At 46.1% G+C, this 24,161-nt stretch overlaps 2 protein-coding genes across 2 annotated transcripts in view; one reads left to right on the forward strand and one right to left on the reverse strand.

Moving 5' to 3' along the window:
* LOC143784332 (NEDD4-binding protein 1-like) overlaps window positions 1-24,161 on the forward strand; it is a 385,710-nt gene that overhangs the window by 102,428 nt on the left and 259,121 nt on the right. The window lies entirely within an intron of this gene.
* On the reverse strand, window positions 13,964-17,642 carry LOC143784333 (uncharacterized). The gene is made up of 2 exons (XM_077272510.1): window positions 15,924-17,642; window positions 13,964-15,218 (listed from the first exon to the last, which is right to left on the reverse strand). The coding sequence occupies exons 1-2, from the start codon at window positions 17,044-17,046 to the stop codon at window positions 14,800-14,802; spliced, it is 1,542 nt and encodes a 513-aa protein (XP_077128625.1). The 5' UTR covers window positions 17,047-17,642; the 3' UTR covers window positions 13,964-14,799.

Raw genomic sequence — 24,161 nt, forward strand, 5'->3', positions numbered from 1 at the left:
CTCCTCCGAGCTGCAGCGCGAGAAGACACTTCCTGGATGGTGCAGCTGCTCTCCACGCCCCCCCCTCCCTCCTATCCGCCCGGTGTGAGTTGTGACTTGTGAGTATTGTCTTCCGGGAGGGCAGGTGGGACTCGGAGGAGGGGGGCGGGGGGGCGGGGCGGTCATTCGCTTGTGACCTGGGGCTAAAAAAACAAAAAAAAAAACAACCTTGCTCAGGTGCCGCCCCCCGCAATGTCGCCGCCCTAGGCACGTGCCCTCGAGTGCCTAGTGGCAAATACGGCCCTGAACACAGCAACGTAATATATTGCACAGCCACGTAGTATACAGCACAGCCACGTAGTATACAGCACAGCCACGTAGTATACAGCACAGCCACGTAGTATACAGCACAGCCACGTAGTATACAGCACAGCCACGTAGTATATAGCACAGCCCATGCAGTATATAACACAGGCCACGTAGTATAGAGCACAGCAATGTAGTATATTAGATGCAGAAATGAACTACACACACTATGGCGCTCGCCACAACAAGGGAAAAAGGGGAGGGGGGGTAGAGTTGGTGACAGGATGAATGGGCGATATATTGGGCACCCCTAGCTGCTGGAACCACACAGGATCTGTGCCTATCCTGGGAAAGAAATAAGTGTAAAAGATATCACATTGTGGATATGGTGGACCGCGCTCAGGGGTATGTGCTCTGTGGTAATGGGCAGCGGAAGGCTTATGATAGTGTACGAGGAATAGTACCTAGATCACTAATATGTACACAGACCTGCTGTGACTGCTGCAAGAATCTAATGACATAGAGGTGTATGCCTGTGATGGCTATGCAAATGGTGCTTACCTAGCTGTGATTGCTGTAGCACTCCAGCGTCCTAAATAGACCCCGACCTGGCGACCGCGGTAGGGTAAGGTACGGCGTCCGTGAAGGGCAGGGGAAGTGAAGGAGGACTCTGCAGCTGATGCGGTACCTGGGAGCCCCGGCCGAAGGCGTCCCTGGTAACCGCGAGGAAAAAAGAGATGGCCGCTAGCGCCGGCTCGTAGGTGCCTAAGAAGTGACGTCACTAAGGTACGGAACGGCGTTGGAGCCAAAAAGGTGGAGACTAACCAACGCGTTTCGAAGGTGCTCGGCCTTCTTCGTCAGGGAACCCTGACGAAGAAGGCCGAGCACCTTCGAAATGCGTTGGTTAGTCTCCACCTTTTTGGTTCCAACGCCGCTCCGTACCTTAGTGACGTCACTTCTTAGGCACCTACGAGCCGGCGCTAGCGGCCATCTCTTTTTTCCTCGCGGTTACCAGGGACGCCTTCGGCCGGGGCTCCCAGGTACCACGTCAGCTGCAGAGTCCTCCTTCACTTCCCCCGCCCTTCACGGATGCCGTACCTTACCCTACCGCGGACGCCAGGTCGGGGTCTATTTAGGACGCTGGAGTGCTACAGCAATCACAGCTAGGTAAGCACCATTTGTATAGCCGTCACAGGCATACACCTCTATGTCATTAGATTCTTGCAGCAGTCACAGCAGGTCTGTGTACATATTAGTGATCTAGGTACTATTCCTCGTACACTATCATAAGCCTTCCGCTGCCCATTACCACAGAGCACATACCCCTGAGCGCGGTCCACCATATCCACAATGTGATATCTTTTACAATGTAGTATATTGCCCAGCCACGTAATATATACCACAGCCACGTAGTATATAGAACAGAGACATAATATATAACACAGCCCATGCAGTATCTATCACAGCCCACGTAGTTTATAGCAATGTGGGCACCATATCCCTGTTAAAAAAAAAAGAATTAAAATAAAAAATAGTTATATACTCACCTTCTGTCGGCCCCCGGAATCCAGCCCAGGCATTTACCGATGCTCCTCGCGACACTCCGGTCTCAAGAATGCATTGTGGTCTCATGAGATGATGACATAGCGGTCTCGAGAGACCGCTACATAATCATCTCGCGAGACCGCAATGTGTGGACCGGAGCGTCGCGAGGAGCAGCGGGAAAGGCGACGGAAGGTGAGAATATAATCATTTTTTATTTTATTATTTTTAACATTAGATCTTTTTACTATTGATGCTGCATAGGCAGCATCAATAGTAAAAAGTTGGTCACACAGGGTTAATAGCAGTGTTAACGGACTGCGTTACACCGCGGCGTAATGCAGCCATTAACCCTGTGTGAGCGCTGACTGGAGGGGGCACTGACAGAGAGTAGGAAGGGGCGAATTCGTGGCCGGACTGTGCCCGTTGCTGATTGGTTGCGGCCGGCAGGCGATACAGGATTTCTGTGACAGACAGACAGAAAGACAAACAGGTATATATATATATGTGTCCCTTCTAGTGGGTGAAATGTAATCTTGTCCATAAGCGCTTACTAGCAATGACCATTTCCTTTTGTGTCAGAGTATGTACGGCCTGTCATGGTGCTTGGCTCCACCTGAGTTAATATCTGATTTTTGTTCACTTTTAAAATGTCTGGCTTTCTTGGATACACAAAGGATGGCGCTGGACCAGAAGGTGCAAAAAAGTCACTTCTACTTCTTCATTTACACAATCTTTGGAGAGTCCAGTAGCCGCCACCAGTGCCAATCATATTCACAGGTCACATAACCAGTTATGTCATTCATTGCCGATCTTGTGCCGCCTTCTACCACTTCATGGACTTCACGGTCTTTGCTGAATGAAAAAATTCATGTTTTTATTTCTGTTTCACTACATGGAATGACAATGCGGTATTGCTGAGTCCGTGATGGGTTCTGCTTCCTGTAACCGATGTTTTCACAATCTCTCCTCCTCCTCGTAGTCCTGGTTTGTACAATACATGAACTGGATTGTTAAGAATCTTTTTCTCCCTCCATTTGAAGAGTTGCATAGGTGTTAAGATTTGGTCTGAATATGGCCTGTGGAGGCCTGAGCTGCCGGCCTGTCATCTGCTCTGCATTAATTGTCTACCCCTTGTCATTCTCAGGTTGAGCCGTAACAAAGCTTTCTCCTCTGTCCTCTCCTGCTTCTAAGCTGTAACATAAAAAAAATACAGTAATATCTAAAAATCATGGATTATTTGGGAAATATAGACCCCACACTTTTAGACCACAGGCTGAACAGATCTGAATTCAAGATTTTTGAACTGACACTGTAATAGTTTTATTTTTTAAAATATGATCCCATCACGATCCCAGCTTGTATTTTGGTACAGATGTGACTAGGAGCATAGCAGGCACATGTGCAGTTTTTGAAATTTTTAAATTAAACTTTTTTTTCGGAAATGCGTTTTAAGGTTTTGCGTTTGCATTCGCATGGGTAAAATATTATCAAAGATACTCTTGTGACATATCTGGCGAAAGGCTGTACAGTTCTGAGTAGAATGGTGATTAATTTGTTTTGCTATCTATTTTCTAGCCTGAGTTATGAGGAGAAATGTAACGGCAGGCAACAACAAAATTAGCACTTTTTCCGAACTTTGAAAATCAATAAAAAAAAATAATGTCTAGAATTTTTTTTCTTCACATTTTGCATTCTCTGACACACTATTACCAAATAACAAAATCTCAAAAGAATTAAAAATATAGGGGTAAAAATCATTGGTTCACTTGAAGTAGAATGACCCGATAGGATTAGATACACGGCTCAGCAGACAGTATCACACAGGACAGAATTAAATACACAGCTCAGCAGATGGTATCACACAGGATAGGATTAGATATACAGCTCAGCAACAGAATGTGCCAAAGGAGAGGACCTTTTCATTCCAAGAATTCCTCTTATTCCATCTGATTTGACTTTTGATTTTAAACACCTCCAGTTTCCAGTTGGACTGGCATTTGCAATGTCCATTAACAAGGCTCAGGGACAGTCCTTGAAAGTAGTAGGGATCGATTTGCAATCTCCATGCTTTTCTCATGGTCAACTTTACGTGGCCTGTTCAAGAGTTGGAACTGCCAAAAAACTGTTAATCTTTGCACCGGAAGGAAAAACCAAAAATGTTGTATATCCAAAAGGCTCTTGAATGAGTTGAAAATAAAATACTATCAATACTTAGGTAATCGTTCAGTTAATTTGTGTTGCAAATCTGTAGTGTTGAGTATGTGATGTGAAATGTTTTTATGTGCAATATAATCATTGTAATTTGTTATAACTAACCACCGTTAGTTACTGTGCTCGGGGAACGCCGGGCTCTTCAGCTAGTCATATCTATGGTTCAGTGAACACTACACATCGACCACTGGCACCCCATCTTCCATGTGACAGAGTGCAGGACTTGCTCACATTGTGTTACTTGTGTCTAGAGAAATGCTCAGATGTCAGTACTACTAGGTGGTGTATTAGGAAGTCATGGCCAAATATAAAGCTGGATAAGCCCAGGCAATTCTCTGCTTTTTCTTATAATCTACTCCTAGCTGTGACTATGAGACAATTGTCATTGTTCAGTATATCAAATAGATTACTTACGATATATATTAATCCTGGAACCAGAACCATGATGGATATCATGTAAAACACTAAACTAGATAGATACTTTGCCAGTGAGGTTTGTCATGTCTTTGATGATCTATCATCCCAGTCTATTCTTAAATCTATATTATAGATACACAACCGGTCTTATTACATATTGCACCATTACATTGTCAGCCCTATATAATCTGTATTTTAGCTGAATGGGGAAATCTATGGCCAAAAAAACTGAGAAAACATAACAAAACTTCAATTTTCCAGTCTGGTGAATGACGAGAATGTGACTATTCTCTGCTTTATTTAATGGTGACTCCTCACTGGGGCAGTTACCTGTAGGAACGTCCTCTTTGCACCTCTCATGATCCTGCACATCATTTTCTCCTTTCTCCATTATGGCCTCAACATCAATATTCTTCAGATATTTGCCTGGATGTCAAAGCTGTGAAAGTAATAAAGTAGAAGTCACAAACAGAAGGAAAACTCACATGGAATGTTCTAGATGGAGGATTTAACTACAAGCTGAGCCGCCTGAGCCGCCAAAAGATGCTGACTACTGATGAGCGAGTGTACTCGTTGCTCAGGTTTTCCCGAGCACGCTCGAATGATCTCCGAGTATTTGTTAGTGCTCGGAGATTTTGTTTTTGTTGATGCAGCTGCATGATTTACAGCTGCTAGCCAGCCTGAGTACATGTGGGGGTTGCCTGGTTGCTAGAGAATCCCCACATGTAATCAAGCTAACAGTCGGAAATCATGCAGCTGCGGCTAGGAAAACTAAATCTCCGAGCACTTACAAATACTCGAAGACCACCCGAGCGTGCTCAGGAAAACCCAAGCAACGAGTATACTCACTCATCACTAATGCGGACATCTCCACCTCAGTGGCACTGCCCGCAGTCACTACGGCGGAGTGTAGTGATAGAAGCAGGCGTTACTGTAAGTAATTACATTATGGCAAAGTCATTTCCTTCATTAACCCCTTAGTGACTGGGACAAATGTTTGAATTCTGACCAATGTCACTTTATGTGGTAATGTAATAACTCTGGAATGCTTCAAGAAATCCCACTGATTTTGAGAATATTTTTTCGTGGCACATTATAATTTATAATAATGATAAATTTAGGTTGATATGTCTTGTGTTTATTTCTAAAAAAAAAAATATCAGAAATTTTACAAAAATGTAAAAAAATTTGCAATTTTCAAAGTTTGAATGATTATCCCTTTAATCCAGATTGTCATACCACACAAAAACATTAATAAATAATATTTCCCTCATGTCTGCTTTACATCAGCACCATTTATAAAATGTTATTTTATTTTGTCAGCCTTTTAGGAGGTTTAAAAATGTAGCAGTAATTTATCATTTTTTTCATGGAAATAAACAAAATTTATTTTTTTGCGGGACCTGTCCAGATTTGAAGTGACTTTGGGGGTCCTATATATTGGAATAAACCTCAGAAGTGATACCATTTAGAAAACATCACGCCCCGACATATTGAAAACTGCTGTCAGGTAGTTTATTAACCCTTCAGGTGAGTTTAAGGAATGTAAAATGGCATGACAGGAATGAAAAAGTGTATTTTTACCACCTAAATGTCCCTAACTTCTGAACAGGCTGCTATAGCCGGGAGACTCTTAGGGTACCGTTACACTAAACGACTTACCAACGATCACGACCAGCGATACGACCTGGCCGTGATTGTTGGTAAGGCTAGTTTCACACTAGCGTTAACTGCAATACGTCGCAAATGCGTCGTTTTTGCGAAACGCCGCATCCAGCAAAAGTTTTTGCTGGATACGTTGTTTCGTCATAGAGTAACATTAGCGACGCATTTGCGACGCATTTGCGACGCATTTCCAAACGGTGAATGCGTTTGGCGGCGTTTGAGCGTATGGTAGCGGTCCGTCGGGAGAAAAAAACGTTACATGTAACGTTTTTTGCTCCCGACGGTCCGCTTTTTCCGACCGCGCATGCGCAGTCGGAACTCCGCCCCCACCTCCCCGCACTTCCCCGCACATCACAATGGGGCAGCGGATGCGTGGGAAATATGCATCCGCTGCCCCCGTTGTGCGGCGGAGACCACACTAGCGTCGGGAACGTCGGCCCGACGCGCAGCGACGGGTTGTTCCGGACGCTAGTGTGAAAGTAGCCTAAGTCGTTGAGTGGTCGCTGGGGAGCTGTCACACAGACAGCTCTCTCCAGCAACCAACGATCAGGGGAACGACTTTGGCATCGTTGAAACTGTCTTCAACTATGCCGAAGTCCCCCTGCAACACCCGGTTAACCAGGGTAAACATCGGGTTATTAAGTGCAGGGCCGCGCTTAGTAACCCGATATTTACCCTGGTTACCATTGTAAAAGTTTAAAAAAAAAAACACTACATACTCACATTCTGATGTCTGTCACGTCCCCCGCCGTCAGCTTCCCGCACTGACTGTGTCAGCGCAGGCCGTAAAGCAGAGCACAGCGGTGACGTCACCGCTGTGCTCTGCTTTACGGCCGGCGCTGACAGTCAGTGCAGGGAAGCTGACTGCGGGGGACGTCACAGACATCAGAATGTGAGTATGTACTGTTTTTTTTTTAACTTTACAATGGTAACCAGGGTAAATATCGGGTTACTAAGCGCGGCCCTGCACTTAGTAACCCGATATTTACACTGGTTACAAGTGAACACATTGCTGGATCGGCGTCACACACGCCGATCCAGCGATGACAGCGGGTGATCAGCGACCAAATAAAGGTCCTGATCATTCCCTACGACCAACGATCTCCCAGCAGGGGCCTGATCGTTGGTCGCTGTGACACATAATGAGATCGTTAAGCGGGATCGTTGCTACGTCACAAAAAGCGTTACGTTGCAACGATATCGTTAACGAAATCGTTATGTGTGAAGGTACCTTTAGGCCGCTATTTGGCCGTGAATTGCTATGGCAAACATCAGGATCACACAATCATGATCTCAGAGTGCCGATGAGATTAAAGCTGAAGCGCCGACAATCTGTTAACCATTTATATGATGTAGTCACTATAGACAGCAGCATCTAAGGGGATAAACAGATATGGACAGTGCCAACACTTATCGTGGCTGATACAGCAAGTGGTCAGCTATAGTGTACAGCAGACAGCTGCTGGATTGTCACTTGTATGGGGATGCTAGTCTCTTATATCTCAGGTCAGTAGAAAGACATATTAATGCTACGTTCACATTTGCGTTGTTGGGCGCAGCGTTGTCGACGCATACGTCATGCGCTTCTATCTTTAACATGGGGAGCGCATGGACATGCGCCGGTATGCGCTGTACTGCGTTTTACGATGCATGTGTCATATAGACGCACAAGACAGGGCGCAGGGGACGCTATTTGTAGCGTTTTCTCTGCGCCAAAAGTCCCGATCTGTAGGATCTTATGACAACGCATGCATCGCAACATGCATTGTTGGTTGCGTCGCCGACGCTGCGCCCAACAATGCAAATGTGAACGTAGCCTAAGGGGTTTAAACGCACTGTTTTATTTTTGCATTATTTAAGCAATGTTTTGTCTGGAGATGTTGCATTTTTGGGATACATGCTATTTTTTTGTGAGGTCGGAAGCATTTTTTTTTTCTTTTTATGGCATTCATTTCTGATATAAATGTCATGTGAGAAAAGTTGTCCACCCATATTTTAATATTTCCATGAAGCCCAGTATGTTTTGAACCACATGTCAAACTCAGGCCTATGGGCCAAATCTGTCTGGCAGGGTGATTCTATTTTGACCACGATGTTCGCACCAATCCCTGCCACCTCCCCGGCATCACTCCTTCAACTGTTCAGCATCCTGGATTCCAATACAGTTGAAGGTACCATATTTTCTGGTGTATAAGACGACTGGGCATATAAGACGACCCCCAACTTTTCCCTATAAAATATGGAATTTGGGATATACCCGCCGTATAAGACGGGGGTCATCTTATACGCCCAGTCATCTTATACGGCGTGTAAGTGAAGGACCTGCGATGACGTCGCGGTCACGTGACCACTCACGTGACCGCGACGTCATCGAAGGTCCTTCACTCACTGCATTCTTAGGAACGGAGGCAGACGCTTGCACCGCTGAGGCCCAGGGTCCGTCGGAGGGGTGAGTATATCCATATTTTTTATTTTTATTCTTTATTTTTTACATGAATATGGATCCCAGGGCCTGAAGGAGTCTCCTCTCCTCCAGACCCTGGGAACCATCCAGGATCGCTCTGTGCACCCGTACCCGGCGTATAAGACAACCCCCGACTTTTGGGACAATTTTTAGGGGTTAAAAAGTCGTCTTATACGCCGGAAAATACGGTAATAATGAATGAGGGATCTCAGCCATAATTCTCCTTCTGCATCTGATGTCTCAGTGCAGCGGGTGTGATAACATCTCTATTGCGCTCCAGCTGTGCAGTGCAGTGAAGAGCTTCAGAGTACTAGCTGTCGAGCCTGGAACACTGGCGAGAGCTGAGTATTTTTCTTTTTAATGTGGGGACCATCATGCCATATGGAGTACTTCTAGGGGCCATTATATTGTATGGAGGACTATGTGGGGCCATTATACTGTATGGAAGACTTTGTGAGGACCATTATTCTGTATGGATGACTATTTGGGGCCCATTATACTGTATGGAGGGGCCCAATAAACTGTATAGAGGACTATGTGGAGTCATTACACTGTATGGATGACAATGTGGAGCCCATTATAATGTATGGACTAAGTGCGGCCATTATAATGTATAGAGGACTATGTGGGACCATTATATACTGTATTGGGGACTATATGGCGTCATTACACTGTATGGAAGACAATTTGGGGCCCATTATACAGTATGTAAGTGTCACGCTGTGACAGAAGTAAGGGAGAGGGGACTAGAGCCCCCCGTCTCACATAGCGAGATCGCTGCTGAGTCACAAGTTTTGTGACGCAACAGCGACCTCAGTAGCGATCTCGCTATGTGTGACACGTACCAGCGACCAGGCCCCTGCTGTGAGATCGCTGGTCGTGTCGGAATGGCCTGGACCTTTTTTTGGTCATTGAGGTCCCGCTGACATCGCTGAATCGGTGTGTGACACCGATCCAGCGATGTCTTCACTGGTAACCAGGGTAAACATCGGGTTACTAAGCGCAGGGCCGCGCTTAGTAACCCGATGTTTACCCTGGTTACCAGTGTAAATGTAAAAAAAAACAAACAGTACATACTCACCATCTGATGTCCGTCAGGTCCCTTGCCGTCTGCTTCCTGCTCTGACTGTCTGCCGGCCGTACAGTGAGAGCACAGCACAGCAGTGACGTCACCGCTGTGCTCTGCTCTCACTGTACGGCGGCACTGTCAGAGCAGGAAGCAGACAGCAAGGGACCTGACGGACATCAGAAGGTGAGTATGTACTGTTTTTGTTTTTTTTTTGGTAACCAGGGTAAACATCAGGTTACTAAGCGCGGCCCTGCGCTTAGTAACCCGATGTTTACCCTGGTTACCCGGGTGCTGCAGGGGGACTTCGGCATCGTTGAAGACAGTTTCAACAATGCCGAAGTCGTTCCCCTGATCGTTGGTCACTGGAGAGAGCTGTCTGTGTGACAGCTCCCCAGCAACCACACAACGACTTACCAACGATCACGGCCAGGTCGTATCGCTGGTCGTGATCGTTGGTAAATCGCTATGTGAGATGGGGCCTTAAAACTGTCCCTGGAACTGGGATCTTAACTATCCCTGTCTCAGGGGTACCTTACTATGATCTTGTTAAACCCTAATCTGTCCCCTCCCCTACCCCATGGGGTTTGGTACAGAAATGTAAGGGAAACAAGACACAAATACAAAAGAGGGATAACTGATTACCACTATCATACAACAGCACTTACCAAAATAGGCAGGAGGATAAGGAAAGGGAGGAATACACAAACAATCTTATTAATTCATCAATCTAATCCCTATTCAGAGCAATACTATATCCACCATGACTGCAGTTTAGGGGTTAGAGTCTCTATCCCTAGGATAAACATGCATCACTTGTGCTATCTAAAACTAACACATAGCTTCCTGTTGTGAAATTGGATTCTGGGCTCCCCCGGTGGCCACTGGTGGAATTGAACTTGTGTGCATCATCCCCTCTGTTCACCTGTTCCCATCAGGATGTGGGAGTCGCTATTTAACCTTGCTCCTCTGTTAGTTCCATGCCGGTCATCAATGTAATCAGAAGCCTTTCTGTGCATGTTCCTGCTTCTAGACAACTCCCAGCTAAGTTGGACTTTAGTCCTTGTTTGTTTTTGTATTTTGTTCCAGTTCACAGCTGTTGTTTCGTTTCTGTGTCTGGAAAGCTCTTGTGAACTGAAATTGCCACTCTGGTGTTATGAGTTAATACTAGAGTCTTAAAGTAATTTCAGGATGGTGTTTTGATAGGGTTTTCAGCTGACCATGAAAGTTCCCTTTCTGTCTTCCTGCTATCTAGTAAGCGGACCTCGATTTTGCTAAACCTATTTTCATACTACGTTTGTCATCTTCATCTAAAATCACCGCCAATATATGTGGGGGCCTCTGTCTGCCTTTTGGGGAAATTTCTCTAGAGGTGAGCCAGGACTGTATTTTCCTCTGCTAGGATTAGTTAGTCCTCCGGCTGGCGCTGGGCGTCTAGGGATAAAACGTAGGCACGCCACCCGGCTACTGTTAGTTGTGCGGCAGGTTTAGTTCATGGTCAGTTTTAGATTCCATCTTCCAAGAGCTAGTTCTTTATATATGCTGGGCTATGTTCTCTTGCCATTGAGAATCATGACAGTTTGACCGGCCAAAAAGGGTTAAATTAATTGGCAGAGAAAGGAGAGAAAAAAGAAGTCTGCTGAAATTTTTTTTTTTCTCTCCAGTTTTGAGTGTGCTCATAATTGAATCACTTGCAAGTCTGCCTATATTGCAGCCTTCCTCTCTCTCTCTCCTTCTAATCCTTGAATGGCTCTGTGTTCACCTGTTTGAAATGGATCCTCAGAGTTTAGCTACTGGTCTGAATAACCTCGCCACGAAGGTTCAAAATTTACAAGATTTTGTTGTTCATGCTCCTATGTCTGAACCTAGAATTCCTTTGCCTGAATTTTTCTCGGGGAATAGATCGTACTTTCAAAATTTCAAAAATAATTGCAAATTGTTTTTGTCCCTGAAGTCTCGCTCTGCTGGAGATCCTGCACAGCAGGTCAGGATTGTAATTTCCTTGCTCCGGGGCGACCCTCAGGATTGGGCTTTTGCATTGGCTCCAGGGGATCCTGCGTTGCTCAATGTGGATGCGTTTTTTCTGGCTTTGGGGTTGCTTTATGAGGAACCTCATTTAGAGCTTCAGGCGGAAAAAGCCTTGATGTCCCTATCTCAGGGGCAAGATGAAGCTGAAATATACTGCCAAAAATTCCGTAAATGGTCTGTGCTTACTCAGTGGAATTAATGCGCCCTGGCGGCGAATTTCAGAGAGGGTCTCTCTGATGCCATTAAGGATGTTATGGTGGGGTTCCCTGTGCCTGCGGGTCTGAATGAGTCCTGTTATGACCCCAATGGCGAGGGTCTCCGAGGAACGTGGAAGTCTGCAGAATACAAAAATCCAGCTCATAGGGCAGTGGTAACTGGGTTGACCATATATCTACTCCTAACGCCAACACTAGAAGTAGCCGGGGATCATTCCTACGTTGGTTCTAGATGACACGCTCCAGCCGGAGAATCTAGCTACCCCTAGTAGAGGAAAATAAAAGACCTTTCTTGCCTCCAGAGAAGGGGACCCCAAAGCTGGATAGAAGCCCCCCACAAATAATAACGGTGAGGTAAGAGGAAATGACAAACACAGAAATGAACCAGGTTTAGCACAGAGAGGCCCGCTTACTGATAGCAGAATAAAGAAAGGTAACTTATATGGTCAACAAAAACCCTGTCAAAATCCACACTGGAAATTCAAGAACCCCCGAACCGTCTAACGGTCCGGGGGGAGAACACCAGCCCCCTAGAGCTTCCAGCAAAGGTCAGGATATAGATTTGGAACAAGCTGGACAAAAATACAAAAACCAAAACAAATAGCAAAAGCAAAAGGCAGACTTAGCTGATATAACTGGAACCAGGATCAGTAGACAAGAGCACAGCAGACTAGCTCTGATAACTACGTTGCCAGGCATTGAACTGAAGGTCCAAGGAGCTTATATAGCAACACCCCTAACTAACGACCCAGGTGCGGATAAAAGGGATGACAGAAAAACCAGAGTCCAAAAAACTAGTAACCACTAGAGGGAGCAAAAAGCGAATTCACAACAGTACCCCCCCCTTAGTGAGGGGTCACCGAACCCTCACCACGACCACCAGGGCGATCAGGATGAGCGGCATGAAAGGCACGAACTAAATCGGCCGCATGAACATCAGAGGCGACCACCCAGGAATGATCCTCCTGACCATAGCCCTTCCACTTGACCAGGTACTGAAGCCTCCGCCTGGAGAGGCGAGAATCCAAGATCTTCTCCACCACGTACTCCAACTCGCCCTCAACCAACACCGGAGCAGGAGGCTCAGCAGAAGGAACTACAGGCACAATGTACCGCCGCAACAAGGACCTATGAAATACATTGTGAATAGCAAACGACACAGGAAGATCCAGACGAAAAGACACAGGATTAAGGATTTCCAATATCTTGTAAGGCCCAATAAAACGAGGTTTAAATTTGGGAGAGGAGACCTTCATAGGAACAAAGCGGGAAGAAAGCCATACCAAATCCCCAACGCGTAGTCGGGGACCCACACCGCGGTGGCGGTTGGCAAAGCGCTGAGCCCTCTCCTGTGACAACTTCAAGTTGTCCACCACATGATTCCAGATCCGCTGCAACCTATCCACCACAGAATCCACCCCAGGACAGTCAGAAGGCTCCACATGACCCGAAGAAAAGCGAGGATGGAAACCAGAGTTGCAGAAAAAAGGCGAAACCAAGGTGGCGGAACTAGCCCGATTATTAAGGGCAAACTCAGCCAACGGCAAGAATTTCACCCAATCGTCCTGATCAGCAGAGACAAAACACCTCAAATAAGCCTCCAAAGTCTGATTGGTTCGCTCCGTCTGTCCATTAGTCTGAGGATGGAAAGCAGACGAAAACGACAAGTCAATGCCCATCCTACTACAAAAGGATCGCCAGAACCTGGAAACGAACTGGGATCCTCTGTCTGACACAATATTCTCAGGGATGCCGTGCAAACGAACCACGTTCTGGAAAAACACAGGAACCAGATCGGAAGAGGAAGGCAGCTTAGGCAAAGGAACCAAATGGACCATCTTGGAGAAGCGATCACATATCACCCAGATAACGGACATGCCCTGAGATAGCGGAAGATCAGAAATGAAATCCATGGAGATATGTGTCCAAGGTCTCTTAGGAACAGGCAAGGGCAAGAGCAAACCGCTGGCACGAGAACAGCAAGGCTTAGCTCGAGCACAAGTCCCACAGGACTGCACAAATGACCGCACATCCCTTGACAAGGAAGGCCACCAAAAGGACCTGGCCACCAGATCTCTGGTGCCAAAAATTCCCGGGTGACCTGCCAACACCGAGGAGTGAACCTCGGAAATGACTCTGCTGGTCCACCTATCCGGGACAAACAGTCTGTCAGGTGGACAAGACTCAGGCCTATCAGCCTGAAATCTCTGCAACACACGTCGCAGATCAGGAGAAATAGCAGACAAAATAACTCCATCTTTAAGAATACCAACAGGATCAGCGACTCCAGGAGCATCAGGCACAAAGCTCCTAGAAAGAGCATCGGCCTTCACATTCTTTGAACCTGGTAAATACGAGACAACAAAATCAAAGCGGGAGAAAAACAATGACCAGCGGGCCTGTCTCGGATTAAGGCATTTAGCAGACTCGAGATACATCAGATTTTTGTGATCAGTCAAGACCACCACACGATGCTTAGCACCCTCGAGCCAATGACGCCACTCCTCAAATGCCCATTTCATGGCCAATAACTCCCGATTGCCCACATCATAATTTCGCTCGGCAGGCGAAAACTTCCTAGAGAAAAAGGCACAAGGTTTCATAACAGAGCAACCAGGGCCTCTCTGCGACAAAACGGCCCCTGCTCCAATCTCTGAAGCATCCACCTCAACCTGAAAGGGAAGTGAGACATCGGGCTGGCACAAAACAGGCGCCGAAGTAAACCGGCGTTTCAACTCCTGGAAAGCCTCCACGGCAGCAGGAGCCCAGTTAGCTACATCGGAGCCCTTCTTGGTCATATCCGTCAAAGGTTTCACAATGCTAGAAAAATTAGCGATAAAACGACGGTAGAAGTTAGCGAAACCCAAGAACTTCTGAAGACTCTTAACTGACGAGGGCTGAGTCTAATCAAGAATAGCTCGGACCTTGACTGGGTCCATCTCCACAGCAGAAGGGGAAAAAATGAACCCCAAAAAGGGAACCTTCTGTACACCAAAGAGACACTTTGAGCCCTTGACAAACAAAGAATTTTCACGCAAAATTTTAAAGACCAACCTGACCTGCTCCACATGCGAGTCCCAATCATCAGAAAAAACCAAAATATCATCCAGATAAACAATCAAAAATTTATCCAGATACTTCCGGAAAATGTCATGCATAAAGGACTGAAAAACTGAAGGCGCATTGGAAAGCCCAAAAGGCATCACCAAGTACTCAAAATGACCTTCGGGCGTATTGAATGCGGTTTTCCATTCATCACCTTGCTTAATGCGCACAAGGTTGTACGCACCACGAAGGTCTATCTTGGTGAACCACTTGGCACCTTTAATCCGGGCAAACAAGTCAGACAACAGCGGTAAAGGATACTGAAATTTGACAGTGATCTTATTTAAAAGCCGATAATCAATACAAGGTCTCAAAGATCCGTCCTTTTTTGCCACAAAAAAGAATCCAGCACCAAGAGGGGAAGAAGACGGACGAATATGTCCTTTCTCCAGAGACTCCTTGATATATGAACGCATAGCGGTATGTTCAGGTACCGACAGATTAAACAGTCTTCCCTTCGGAAACTTACTGCCTGGGATCAAATCTATAGCACAGTCACAGTCCCTATGAGGAGGCAGAGCACTGGACTCAGACTCATTGAAGACATCCTGATAATCAGACAAATACTCCGGAACTTCCGAAGGCGTAGAAGAAGCAATAGACACAGGCAGGGAATCCCCATGAATACCACGACAGCCCCAACTTGAGACTGACATAGCCTTCCAGTCCAGGACTGGATTATGGGTCTGTAACCATGGCAGCCCTAAAACAACCAAATCATGCATTTTATGTAAAACCAGGAAACGTATCACCTCGCGGTGTTCAGGAGTCATGCACATGGTAACCTGTGTCCAATACTGCGGTTTATTTGCTGCCAATGGCGTAGCATCAATTCCCCTAAGAGGAATAGGATTTTCTAATGGTTCAAGAGTAAAACCACAGTGCTTAGCAAATGACAGATCCATAAGACTCAGGGCAGCACCTGAATCTACAAACGCCATGACAGGATAAGACGACAGTGAGCAAATCAAAGTTACAGACAGAATAAATTTAGGTTGCAAATTACCAACGGTGACAGGACTAACAACCTTAGCTATACGTTTAGAGCATGCTGAGATAACATGTGTAGAATCACCACAGTAGTAGCACAAGCCATTCCGGCGTCTATGAATTTTCCGCTCATTTCTAGTCAGGATTCTATCACATTGCATTAAATCAGGTGTCTGTTCAGACAACACCATGAGGGAATTTGCGGTTTTTCGATCACATTGCACAGAATTAGGTGTCTGTTCAGACAACACCATGAGGGAATTTGCGGTTTTGCGCTCCCGCAACCGCCGGTCAATTTGAATAGCTAGTGCCATAGTTTCATTCAGACCTGTGGGAATGGGAAAACCCACCATAACATTCTTAATAGCTTCAGAAAGGCCATTTCTGAAATTAGCGGCCAGTGCACACTCGTTCCAATGTGTCAGCACAGACCATTTCTGAAATTTTTGGCAATACACTTCAGCCTCGTCCTGCCCCTGAGACATAGCCAGCAAGGCCTTTTCTGCCTGAATCTCAAGATTGGGTTCCTCATAAAGTAAACCGAGCGCCAGAAAAAACGCATTAATATCAGCCAATGCCGGATCTCCTGGCGCCAGCGAAAAAGCCCAATCCTGAGGGTCGCCCCGTAAGAACGAAATTACAATTTTTACTTGCTGAGCAGAGTCTCCAGATGAACAGGGTCTCAGGGACAAAAACAATTTACAATTATTCACGAAATTCCTAAACTTAAACCTGTCTCCGGAAAACAGTTCAGGAATCGGTATTTTAGGTTCTGACCTAGGATTTCTGATAACATAGTCTTGTATGCCCTGCACACGAGTAGCCAGCTGGTCCACACTTGTAATCAAGGTCTGGACATTCATGTCTGCAGCAAGCATAGCCACTCTGAGGTAAAGGGGAAGAAGAAAAAAAAAAAAACTCAGAATCTTCTTTCTTATAATCCCTCTTCTACAATGCATTAAACATTTAATACTGGCCTGGCAAACTGTTATGACCCCAATGGCGAGGGTCTCCGAGGAACGTGGAAGTCTGCAGAATACAAAAATCCAGCTCATAGGGCAGTGGTAACTGGGTTGACCATATATCTACTCCTAACGCCAACACTAGAAGTAGCCGGGGATCATTCCTACGTTGGTTCTAGATGACACGCTCCAGCCGGAGAATCTAGCTACCCCTAGTAGAGGAAAATAAAAGACCTTTCTTGCCTCCAGAGAAGGGGACCCCAAAGCTGGATAGAAGCCCCCCACAAATAATAACGGTGAGGTAAGAGGAAATGACAAACACAGAAATGAACCAGGTTTAGCACAGAGAGGCCCGCTTACTGATAGCAGAATAAAGAAAGGTAACTTATATGGTCAACAAAAACCCTGTCAAAATCCACACTGGAAATTCAAGAACCCCCGAACCGTCTAACGGTCCGGGGGGAGAACACCAGCCCCCTAGAGCTTCCAGCAAAGGTCAGGATATAGATTTGGAACAAGCTGGACAAAAATACAAAAACCAAAACAAATAGCAAAAGCAAAAGGCAGACTTAGCTGATATAACTGGAACCAGGATCAGTAGACAAGAGCACAGCAGACTAGCTCTGATAACTACGTTGCCAGGCATTGAACTGAAGGTCCAAGGAGCTTATATAGCAACACCCCTAACTAACGACCCAGGTGCGGATAAAAGGGATGACAGAAAAACCAGAGTCCAAAAAACTAGTAACCACTAGAGGGAGCAAAAAGCGAATTCACAACAGAGTCCATGACAATGGCTATTCAGATCGATAGGCGTCTGCGGGAGCGCAAACCTGTGCACCATTTGGCGGTGTCTACTGAGAAGACGCCAGAGAATATGCAATGTGATAGAATTCTGTCCAGAAGCGAACGGCAGAATTTTAGACGAAAAAATGGGTTGTGCTTCTATTGTGGTGATTCAACTCATGTTATATCAGCATGCTCTAAGCGTACTAAGAAGCTTGACAAGTCTGTTTCTATTAGCACTTTACAGTCTAAGTTTATTCTATCTGTGACCCTGATTTGTTCTTTATCATCTATTACTGCGGACGCCTATGTCGACTCTGGCGCCGCTTTGAGTCTTATGGATTGGTCCTTTGCCAAACGCTGTGGGTATGATTTAGAGCCTCTGGAAGCTCCTATACCTCTGAAGGGGATAGACTCCACCCCATTGGCTAGTAATAAGCCACAATACTGGACACAAGTAACTATGCGTATTAATCCGGATCACCAGGAGATTATTCGCTTTCTCGTGCTGTATAATCTACATGATGTTTTGGTGCTCGGATTGCCATGGCAGCAATCTCATAACCCAGTCCTCGACTGGAAAGCTATGTCTGTGTTAAGCTGGGGATGTAAGGGGACTCATGGGGACGTACCTTTGGTTTCCATTTCATCATCTATTCCCTCTGAGATTCCTGAATTCTTGTCTGACTATCGTGACGTTTTTGAAGAACCCAAGCTTGGTTCACTACCTCCGCACCGAGAGTGCGATTGTGCCATAGATTTGATTCCGGGTAGTAAATACCCTAAGGGTCGTTTATTTAATCTATCTGTGCCTGAACATGCTGCTATGCGAGAATATATAAAGGAGTCCTTGGAAAAGGGACATATTCGTCCTTCGTCATCTCCCTTAGGAGCCGGTTTTTTCTTTGTGTCTAAGAAAGATGGCTCTTTGAGGCCGTGTATTGATTATCGGCTTTTGAATAAAATCACGGTTAAATATCAATATCCGTTGCCACTGCTGACTGATTTGTTTGCTCGTATAAAGGGGGCCAAGTGGTTCTCTAAGATTGATCTCCGTGGGGCGTATAATTTGGTGCGAATTAAGCAGGGGGATGAGTGGAAAACCGCATTTAATACGCCCGAGGGCCACTTTGAGTATTTGGTGATGCCTTTTGGTCTTTCAAATGCCCCTTCAGTCTTTCAGTCCTTTATGCATGACATTTTCCGCGATTATTTGGATAAATTTATGATTGTGTATCTGGATGATATTCTGATTTTTTTGGATGACTGGGACTCTCATGTCCAGCAGGTCAGGAGGGTTTTTCAGGTTTTGCGGTCTAATTCCTTGTGTGTGAAGGGTTCTAAGTGCGTTTTTGGGGTTCAAAAGATTTCCTTCTTGGGATACATTTTTTCCCCCTCTTCCATCGAGATGGATCCTGTCAAGGTTCAGGCTATTTGTGATTGGACGCAACCCTCTTCTCTTAAGAGCCTTCAGAAATTTTTGGGCTTTGCTAACTTTTATCGTCGATTTATTGCTGGTTTTTCTGATGTTGTTAAACCATTGACTGATTTGACTAAGAAGGGTGCTGATGTTGCTGATTGGTCCCCTGCTGCTGTGGAAGCCTTTCAGGAGCTTAAGCGCCGCTTTTCTTCCACCCCTGTGTTGCGTCAGCCTGATGTTGCTCTTCCTTTTCAGGTTGAGGTCGACGCTTCTGAAATCGGAGCTGGGGCGGTGTTGTCGCAGAGAAGTGCCGACTGCTCCGTGATGAGACCTTGTGCTTTTTTTTCTCGTAAATTTTCGCCCGCCGAGCGGAATTATGATATTGGGAATCGGGAGCTTTTGGCCATGAAGTGGGCTTTTGAGGAGTGGCGTCATTGGCTTGAGGGGGCTAGACATCAGGTGGTGGTATTGACCGACCACAAAAATTTAATTTATCTTGAGTCCGCCAGGCGCCTGAATCCTAGACAGGCGCGCTGGTCGTTGTTTTTCTCTCGGTTTGATTTTGTGGTGTCATACCTACCGGGTTCTAAGAATGTTAAGGCGGATGCCCTTTCTAGGAGTTTTGAGCCTGACTCCCCTGGTAATTCTGAACCTACAGGTATCCTTAAGGATGGAGTGATATTGTCTGCCGTTTCTCCAGACCTGCGGCGGGCCTTGCAGGAGTTTCAGGCGGATAGACCTGATCGTTGCCCACCTGGTAGACTGTTTGTTCCTGATGATTGGACCAGTAAAGTCATCTCTGAGGTTCATTCTTCTGCGTTGGCAGGTCATCCTGGAATCTTTGGTACCAGGGATTTGGTGGCAAGGTCCTTCTGGTGGCCTTCCCTGTCACGAGATGTGCGAGGCTTTGTGCAGTCTTGTGACGTTTGTGCTCGGGCCAAGCCTTGTTGTTCTCGGGCTAGTGGATTGTTGTTGCCCTTGCCTATCCCGAAGAGGCCTTGGACGCACATCTCGATGGATTTCATTTCGGATCTTCCTGTTTCTCAGAAGATGTCTGTCATCTGGGTGGTGTGTGACCGTTTCTCTAAGATGGTCCATTTGGTTCCCTTGCCTAAGTTGCCTTCCTCTTCCGAGTTGGTTCCTCTATTTTTTCAAAATGTGGTTCGTTTGCATGGTATTCCAGAGAATATCGTTTCTGACAGAGGAACCCAATTTGTGTCTAGATTTTGGCGGGCATTCTGTGCTAGGATGGGCATAGATTTGTCTTTTTCGTCTGCTTTCCATCCTCAGACTAATGGCCAGACCGAGCGGACTAATCAGACCTTGGAGACATATTTGAGGTGTTTTGTGTCCGCAGATCAGGATGATTGGGTTGCTTTTTTGCCATTAGCGGAGTTCGCCCTCAATAATCGGGCCAGCTCTGCCACCTTGGTGTCTCCGTTTTTCTGTAATTCGGGGTTTCATCCTCGATTTTCCTCCGGTCAGGTGGAATCTTCGGATTGTCCTGGAGTGGATGCTGTGGTGGAGAGGTTGCATCAGATCTGGGGGCAGGTAGTGGACAATTTGAAGCTGTCCCAGGAGAAGACTCAGCTTTTTGCCAACCGCCGTCGTCGTGTTGGTCCTCGGCTTTGTATTGGGGACTTGGTGTGGTTATCTTCTCGTTTTGTCCCTATGAGGGTTTCTTCTCCCAAGTTTAAGCCTCGGTTCATCGGCCCGTACAAGATATTGGAGATTCTTAACCCTGTGTCCTTCCGTTTGGACCTCCCTGCATCTTTTTCTATTCATAATGTTTTTCATCGGTCATTATTGCGCAGGTATGAGGTACCCGTTGTGCCTTCCGTTGAGCCTCCTGCTCCGGTGTTGGTTGAGGGCGAGTTGGAGTACGTTGTGGAAAAGATCTTGGACTCCCGTGTTTCCAGACGGAAACTCCAGTATCTGGTCAAATGGAAGGGATACGGTCAGGAGGATAATTCTTGGGTGACTGCCTCTGATGTTCATGCCTCCGATCTGGTCCGTGCCTTTCATAGGGCTCATCCTGATCGCCCTGGTGGTTCTGGTGAGGGTTCGGTGCCCCCTCCTTGAGGGGGGGGGTACTGTTGTGAAATTGGATTCTGGGCTCCCCCGGTGGCCACTGGTGGAATTGAACTTGTGTGCATCATCCCCTCTGTTCACCTGTTCCCATCAGGATGTGGGAGTCGCTATTTAACCTTGCTCCTCTGTTAGTTCCATGCCAGTCATCAATGTAATCAGAAGCCTTTCTGTGCATGTTCCTGCTTCTAGACAACTCCCAGCTAAGTTGGACTTTAGTCCTTGTTTGTTTTTGTATTTTGTTCCAGTTCACAGCTGTTGTTTCGTTTCTGTGTCTGGAAAGCTCTTGTGAACTGAAATTGCCACTCTGGTGTTATGAGTTAATACTAGAGTCTTAAAGTAATTTCAGGATGGTGTTTTGATAGGGTTTTCAGCTGACCATGAAAGTTCCCTTTCTGTCTTCCTGCTATCTAGTAAGCGGACCTCGATTTTGCTAAACCTATTTTCATACTACGTTTGTCATCTTCATCTAAAATCACCGCCAATATATGTGGGGGCCTCTGTCTGCCTTTTGGGGAAATTTCTCTAGAGGTGAGCCAGGACTGTATTTTCCTCTGCTAGGATTAGTTAGTCCTCCGGCTGGCGCTGGGCGTCTAGGGATAAAACGTAGGCACGCCACCCGGCTACTGTTAGTTGTGCGGCAGGTTTAGTTCATGGTCAGTTTTAGATTCCATCTTCCAAGAGCTAGTTCTTTATATATGCTGGGCTATGTTCTCTTGCCATTGAGAATCATGACAGCTTCCCCAACAAGTTTTACCTAACAAGCTTCCTCATAGGGTTGGGGCTATACCTTTTTTAAAGAGATTATAATAGTGAGAATTAACAGGCACACTGTTGGGTGTTTTTTTAATTTATGTACCACTGTTTTTTAACAAAGTATAATAAAATCCATGTTTTAAAGCATCCTTTAATTAGGACTTATTTACTCTCTGGGTAATTTGGTATTCTGAATTTGCCATCCCTATGGGCCCCATTTAATGCTCCATACAGAATGGACCCCATATAATGCTGCGCTGCATGCAGTATAATGGCCCCATATATTTCTCAATCTACACTCACTGGCCACTTTATTAGGTACACCTGTCCAACTTCTTGTTAACACTTAATTTCTAATCAGCCAATCACATGGCAGCAACTCAGTGCATTTAGGCATGTAGACATGGTCAAGACAATCTCCTGCAGTTCAAACCGAGCATCAGTATGGGGAAGAAAGGTGATTTGAGTGCCTTTGAACGTGGCATGGTTGTTGGTGCCAGAAGGGCTGGTCTGAGTATTTCAGAAACTGCTGATCTACTGGGATTTTCACGCACAACCATCTCTAGGGTTTACAGAGAATGGTCCAAAAAAGAAAAAAATCCAGTCAGCGGCAGTTCTGTGGGCGGAAATGCCTTGTTGATGCCAGAGGTCAGAGGAGAATGGGCAGACTGGTTCGAGCTGATAGAAAGGCAACAGTGACTCAAATCGCCACCCGTTACAACCAAGGTAGGCCTAAGAGCATCTCTGAACGCACAGTGCGTCGAACTTTGAGGCAGATGGGCTACAGCAGCAGAAGACCACACCGGGTACCACTCCTTTCAGCTAAGAACAGGAAACTGAGGCTACAATTTGCACAAGCTCATCGAAATTGGACAGTAGAAGATTGGAAAAACGTTGCTTGGTCTGATGAGTCTCGATTTCTGCTGCGACATTCGGATGGTAGGGTCAGAATTTGGCGTAAACAACATGAAAGCATGGATCCATCCTGCCTTGTATCAACGGTTCAGGCTGGTGGTGGTGGTGTCATGGTGTGGGGAATTTTTTTCTTGGCACTCTTTGGGCCCCTTGGTACCAATTGAGCATTGTTGCAACGCCACAGCCTACCTGAGTATTGTTGCTGACCATGTCCATCCCTTTATGACCACAATGTACCCAACATCTGATGGCTACTTTCAGCAGGATAATGCGCCATGTCATAAAGCTAAAATCATCTCAGATTGGTTTCTTGAACATGACAATGAGTTCACTGTACTCAAATGGCCTCCTCAGTCACCAGATCTCAATCCAGTGGAGCATCTTTGGGATGTGGTGGAACGGGAGATTCGCATCAGGGATGTGCAGCCGACAAATCTGCGGCAACTGTGTGATGCCATCATGTCAATATGGACCAAAATCTCTGAGGAATGCTTCCAGCACCTTGTTGAATCTATGCCACGAAGAATTGAGGCAGTTCTGAAGGCAAAAGGGGGTCCAACCCGTTACTAGCATGGTGTACCTAATAAAGTGGCCAGTGAGTGTATATATATAATTGTCTAAGGGGTACTTCCGTCTGTCTGTCTGTCTGAAACTTCCGTAACAGAAATCCCACGTCGCTGATTGGTCTCGCCAGCTGCCTGTCATGGCTGCCGCGACCAATCAGCGACGGCCACAGTTCGATTAGTCCCTCCCTACTGCCCTGCAGTCAGTGCCCGGCACCAGCATACTCCCCTCTAGTCACCGCTCACACAGGGTTAATCCCAGCGGTAACGGACCGCGTTATGCCGCGGGTAACGCACTCCGTTAACGCTGCTATTAACCCTGTGTGTCCCCAACTTTTTACTATTGATGCTGCCTATGCAGCATCAATAGTAAAAAGATGTAATGTTAAAAATAATAAAAAAACAAAAACCTGCTATTCTCACCTTCCGTAGTCCACCTAGGCACGCGCGGCTGCCGCCTTCTTCTGTTCCCAGAGATGCATTGCGAAATTAGTCATCTGGGTAATTTCGCAATGCATCCTGGGAACGGAAGATGGCGGCAGCTGAGCACGCATCGCCAGAGCTTCGCTGGATCCCAGGGGGTGAGTATATAATTATTTTTTATTTTAATATTTTTATTTTTTTTTTAACAGGGATATGGTGCCCACACTGATATACTACGTGGCCAGTGTTAGATACTA

This window comes from Ranitomeya variabilis, chromosome 7, assembly GCF_051348905.1.
Source record: "Ranitomeya variabilis isolate aRanVar5 chromosome 7, aRanVar5.hap1, whole genome shotgun sequence".
NCBI lineage: Eukaryota > Metazoa > Chordata > Amphibia > Anura > Dendrobatidae > Ranitomeya > Ranitomeya variabilis.